Here is a 6,000-nt window from a genome sequence, read left to right on the forward strand (position 1 = left end):
GGGGAGCCGGAGCGCTTCGGGAAGAGTGCGAATGCGTGAGATGCAGTGTGACCGGCAGGTCGAAGGCAAGCTTTGATGTGCACGGCTAGCGCGTCTGTCTGCTCAACCAGCCTGTCAGCCGGGACGATCCCGTGTAATGAGGCAGTTTCGGGTCCTCAGCACACAGAGCTCCTTATCACTGCTGAGGGATTACTCTGTAATCTTCTCCTTTAATTGCAGAAATGGTACTGCGTTCCTTGCTTTCCAGTGCATGTGGCTTTGGAGGAGCTGAGCTGTATTTTCCTACTTATCCCACGTCACAGACCGGTACCCCTACCACCCACCAAACCCATTTAACCTTAATCTTATTTGCAAGCCATCGTTCCCATCAAACCCACCACCACATTTGTAGCTTTTTGACGTGTTTTTTTAGTAATCCTGCCTCCCACTTTCCTCTTCTATATTCAGAAGTCGTTGAGCAGTGAGAGCCCCTAAATGACCATACGTACATTCCGGCTGTATGGGAGGGTAGCCTTGGTGGGCTGATAAACTCCAGACCATGGCCAGCAGATGCCCCAAGCTATTGAAAAGAGGTCAAAAGCCAACAAGGACCCATAGAGTCAAAAGCAGAAGGAGGAAAGGACACAGGGGGTTGGAGAGATCCCATGGGAGTCCAAAATGTGTCTCCAGGGAGATGGGGTGTGAATGATGCTGAGGACTAGAAGTGTGGCTTGGGAAAGGAGATGAAGAGTGGAATTGCTCTTCAGTCTTCAGCGGCCAATGCTGAAGGATGTGGAAACGACTCCCAGGTATGCACTGGAGAGTGGAAATGATATTGGAGAGATGCAGCTTAGGGATCTGTTGTATCATGGGATCTAATGAAGAAAGGAACACTATTCTTAAAAGTTCAATTTAAGGATTATTTCTTTGCTAAAGGATCCTCACAGTGATCCTCAGTGAGGCTTCAAGTACACATTTATGTTTTATCCCCATTCTAATTTTAGCTTTACAGTTTTAGTTTTACCTTTATCTGAACTCAGACAATGGTTCAGCTTGGGACAAAAGATGAATATTTATGACAACCATTAATTTTTATCCCCAAAATCTCACTCATTTCTCCCTAAAAGAGTTGTTAGAAGGTTTCCCAAAGAAAAATTTCAGCAAGTTTCATGTCAGTATAATCCCACAGAGAAAACCAGGAACTATTTGTCTGGCTACGTGATATATACTGAAAAAGAAAGAAAACATAACCCTCACAATTAACTCTGTTAGCACTAATGTATTTTATCTTTTTTCTTCAAAGCTTCTTGACACCATTAACTAGCTGTGGTAACTGACAATGATTGTGTCTCCATCAAGTGACTTCCTAAACTGGGCAATTAAAGGATAATTGTAGCCACAATACAGTAACTTATGGCACAAAAGACAGATATATGTATGTTGGGAAGACTTCATATTGTTGGGGAAGACCGGAAGATTATCATAATCTAGCATGACCTCCTGTGTGATGCAGACAAGAGCATTTCAATGGTAATATTGCAAGGAAGAAAAAAAAAAACCCACCTTCTTCCCTGCTCCATAAGCAACCACTATCAACCCGATTTCAGAATATTGCCATCTTCAGCTTTTAAAGGCCCAGTTTTGCCCCCACCCCGCTCCGTCTAATCTATCGTAAGCCACATAAATCTTTGAACTGATGTCTCTGAACCTGACATAGTCCTCGACATTTTTTAAAAAAAAATAATTTCCAGCAAGCTAAACCTAACCTGAACACCACCATCACTTGCTGGGTAGGAGGAGCAGCTTCTTTGCTAACTGGAAATGATGACACCACAGATGGACCCAGGGTTTCTGGAGAAACTGCTTTATGTTTTCTTCAGAAAATGAAACAATGCTGTTCCTGTCTACTATTTTATTAAACAATGCATTAAATACTGTGGACTCTACTCTTTTTTTCTACTGCAGATGGTAGATTTTAAAATAGCGTTAATTTTTAAAACATATCATTTGCATGCTAAATGCTTTTTGGAAGAGGCCAGCCTTCTCATCTCTCACCGCAGAGTAGAGAACAGAAATGTTTCTGTAGTTCTCAGTCCTTGGAGCCATCAGCGTATCATTGATTGAACACTCATATAAAATTAAGTTTAAAAGCCATTGCCATTTTTCCTTCGCTGTTTACTTTTTACTGTGACTGCAAAGACACCGCACAAGAGCATCAGCTCTTTTGAAACATTCAGATAGCTTTTTTTAAATGGATATACAACCTTAGGAGTTAGCAAAGAAAAACAGCAAAATGAGATTTCTATTTAAAATGTTGCGTAACTAACAACCACAACACAACTGACCCTACAGTTTGCCTGCAGAAAGCTCAAAATAAAGGTCACAGATGGCAGCAGTTTTTCTCCGGCATGGATGGAGGCATGCTCGAGACAGAGCAGCAGACCTCCCCTGGGCATGATGTTTGAAGATACGTATTGACGAGCAAAATGAGGTAGATCCAACCACATGTGACTGCTTTTGCACCTCTTTGGCTTCTGTATTTTCCCAGACTATAGGTTTGGCTCTTCTTTTGATCCACAGAATGCACGTGTCACCAGCTTAGTTGTTGGTTACCTTAGCAGCAACTGAGTGGTCAAAGTAACACATCAGGAGCTAGAAAATGACCTTTGGCAAGTTTAAAAAAAATTTGGTTTTTTTCCTGTCACACGTCACAGGTTACTTTAACACCTGTCTCTGAGAGACACCCACTATAACAGCCCTGTTCCACAGATAAAGATACAAGTCTAAGGAAAAATACAGACATACTTTGTAAATGCACAAAGCTATTTAGGGTCTTAAAACTTTGCTTAATTTCCATTCTTAAACATTTAGATGTGATCAAACATGGCTTGCACAGTGAGTTTGCCGTACAGAGCCATGATCTCCCCAGTGACATGATACAAACACCTATTTTATGACAAGATAATAGATTGCCAGTAACTCGACCATCCCAAAAGTTTCACATTGATAAGTGCTTTCCTTCTCACATACTCCATCAGATCCGGTTCATCCTGTAAGGAGTGTGGTGGGAAAGGAGAAACAGCAGTACTACTTCTTCCAGAAAAGTGGATCTTTCAGTGCATTTTATATAAGAGAAGAAATGCCTGCAGCAGCTGTGCTCTTCCCTTTGAAAGACTGAGCAAAAGGTTTGAGGTCGATCAGTGGTGCTATTCACAGGCGCAAAGTCCTTCTCAAATTATTCCTCAATAGAGTTTTAAATAATGTGCTATTTATGTTGCATTATTTTGTTTACCAGCCAACATATGTCTGCTGTATGACACTCACAAGCCCAGGCCACTCGTATTTCACATGCATCACAGCAGAGATAATTACTATGAAAGATTATTATGAAGGAAGTACTGATATTTAACCCTAAAAGACAAATGAACATTTGAACATGCTACTGCAAGTGCAGTGCAGTTGGTGTCCCATACGACTGGTGCCTATTTTTGTACCCCAGATTGCTTGTTAGGGGGTCACCGAGTTCCGCCAACTGGAGGAGCAAAACTCTTACAATTATTTGTAAGGATATAAAAAATGCTACCAAATAACAAACTGCAGAAGGTATAGCTGTAAATCACCCGCACAAATTTAGAAGAGATTTTTCAAAAGCGCTTGTCCTTAGCGCAGCTGGCCTGGCTGCTACTGCTGAATGCAACAGCAGAATTTGAAATACATAAGAATTCTGCAAAACCTGTCCTACCCCTTTTACTACAATTCTGTTTTTCAAACGTGGAAAATAATTGGCTATATAAAATACCTTAACTACCATCCTGGTTTTAAGGAAGACACTATTGTTAAGTGAATGGAAAAAGTAGGTTGACATAAGCCCAAAGGAACCAGTTTTTCAGCCCAAGAACAGTTAGACACCTTGAGCTAAATGCTTTCATTTATACTGAATGGCACACCACTTAGAAATGGCCATTTTAACCAGTTTAGCTGCTGAGGATTTTCTCTCTGAAAATTCATATAATTCAGTATACCAGTACCAGGCTGACCAAAGACAAAGAAAGTGGAGGAAGAAATAAAAGTTGTCTAAAAGCCACCACTGCCTTATCTCATTGACTCCCACTGACTTCCGTGTATTGTTGCTTACTCAGCTAAATTTACCTGTTTCAGTAATTGTGTTGTTATTGATGTCCTCTCTATAACCAAGTATTCATTACCCTGGGTTGCAGAATGTAAATTACACTGGACTTACCAAATCCAAAAGCACTGGAACCACCAACACTCTGGGAAGCCTGAACACTGGTGGAAGTGTAGAGCCCAGTTACCAGCAAGCCATCAAAGAAGGTACTTGTAGAAATAGTCACTGAAACAAGAGAAATAAAATAGGTGTAATTATTTATAAGTAGTACTTAAGATCCTGTACATATTCTGTGAGCAGACTCTTGCATTTGAATGAGAACCCATCATTCAGTACAGCAAATTTATCTGAATTCCCCCAATACTTATGACACTTCAGTGACTTTAAATTGGCTTTCCCGTGTAAATTCCTCAAACAACTTGTTCAGCCTTCAAGCTGTGTATGTCAAGTTTCAGTCTGCTTCTGTACAATTTCCTCAGGGTTTACCTAAAGAAAACTGACTGTTTTCAAGGTAAACAACTGGTATTTATTGGTGTTTGACTCAGTTTCTACTCCTAAGTGAAGCATAAGTCATGCACCAGTAATCATCTGCCGCAGGAACCAGACACAAATTGAGCATTACAACAGGATCTGAAATGAACATCAAAAGGGTCGTCATGGTCACCTCTGCTTGGGAGGTTGCCTCTGCTAGAAGCACTAAACTACGCTATAAACGAAATGCACAATGAGTTAGTAAAATGTAGCATTGCAATAGTAAAAGCAGTGAAGTAACCAGGATTACGGTATTGTTCTTTCAGGACTTGAACTGAGTGCCAAGTTATGGTTGTCGTACATATTACAGTGTTACATACTTAAGTTATATGGGCATCTGAGTCATTACAGAGTATGTGTATTTAAATAACTCATGAATGTATTTCTAAGAGATTATTAGATATTAATTGTAAAGAAAACATACAGATAGCATCTACAAGTAACACTGGAATCTATATATTCTGTATTAGAATTGACAAAACTTGCAATATTTATTCACTTCTTGCAAACTTTTCTACTTCAGTATCTTTCAGATTGTATCACTGTACACTTATCATCAGCTTCAGTGGTTCTATCTTAGAAAGACATAAATTATTAAGTGACAGGTTTAGGTTTTTCCTTTTATATAAATGCAATATCCTCTATGGCCAGAATGACTTCTCCGATCCTAGAGGGACGTAACCTTCTTTGCTTCATAATAATCTCCTGTCCATTTTTAAAAATTTATTTCCTATTCTAACATTAGGTTGCATACCTCTGAATTGAAAATCAGGACTAGGAAATTTTACAAAATAATAATTAATTAGATAGCTTTACAATGAGGTAAATTTTCTTTTCTTTCTCTCCTCACCTTTGTCTGTCTAATATCATCCTTTTCTACCTCTAATGTCTGTCTAATATCACACTTTTCTACCATCTTTACCCATATTTGTTTAAATCCAGATAAAGTGCACTGCAAATCTATGGCCTACCATATGGGACTTTTTTTTTTTTTTTTTTTTTTTTTTTTTTTTAAGTTGCATTATGAAGGGCAAAGAACCTGCAAGGAGATCTACACAAAAAGATATGCCTGCTGAAGAAGATTCTCATTACTTGTACTCATACACTGAGATGCACCAAGACCTTAGTTACCACACTGGTTCTACTTTCATACTTTAATCCATTTTTCCCTCTCAAACACAGAGATCTGTGCTTGACAGGGATTGCTGATAAACTCTGATCTCTCCCTACATCACGTTCCACCTCCCTGTATTGCTCTCCCTTACTGGAAACATCATGAGCCAGCGACTGGCCACGGAACTGAAGCAAGGTACTGTGAGTACATCCACAGCTGACACGCATTCAGCAGTGAAACAAGTTGGGTT

General features: G+C 39.6%; 1 protein-coding gene across 1 annotated transcript in view; it reads right to left on the reverse strand.

Moving 5' to 3' along the window:
- Positions 1–4,763, reverse strand: part of RELN (reelin) — a gene marked incomplete at both ends in the record, with an annotated part of 255,345 nt that extends 250,582 nt beyond the window's left edge. Inside the window, 2 exons of the mRNA XM_082013997.1 lie at positions 4,220–4,330; positions 4,658–4,763. Coding sequence (XP_081870123.1) covers positions 4,220–4,330; positions 4,658–4,763 — 217 coding nt within the window. The remainder of the gene's footprint in view (positions 1–4,219; positions 4,331–4,657) is intronic.
- Positions 4,764–6,000: the final 1,237 nt, after the last annotated feature.

Source organism: Phaethon aethereus (genome assembly GCF_964289735.1).
Source record: "Phaethon aethereus genome assembly, chromosome: 1".
Classification (NCBI taxonomy): domain Eukaryota; kingdom Metazoa; phylum Chordata; class Aves; order Phaethontiformes; family Phaethontidae; genus Phaethon; species Phaethon aethereus.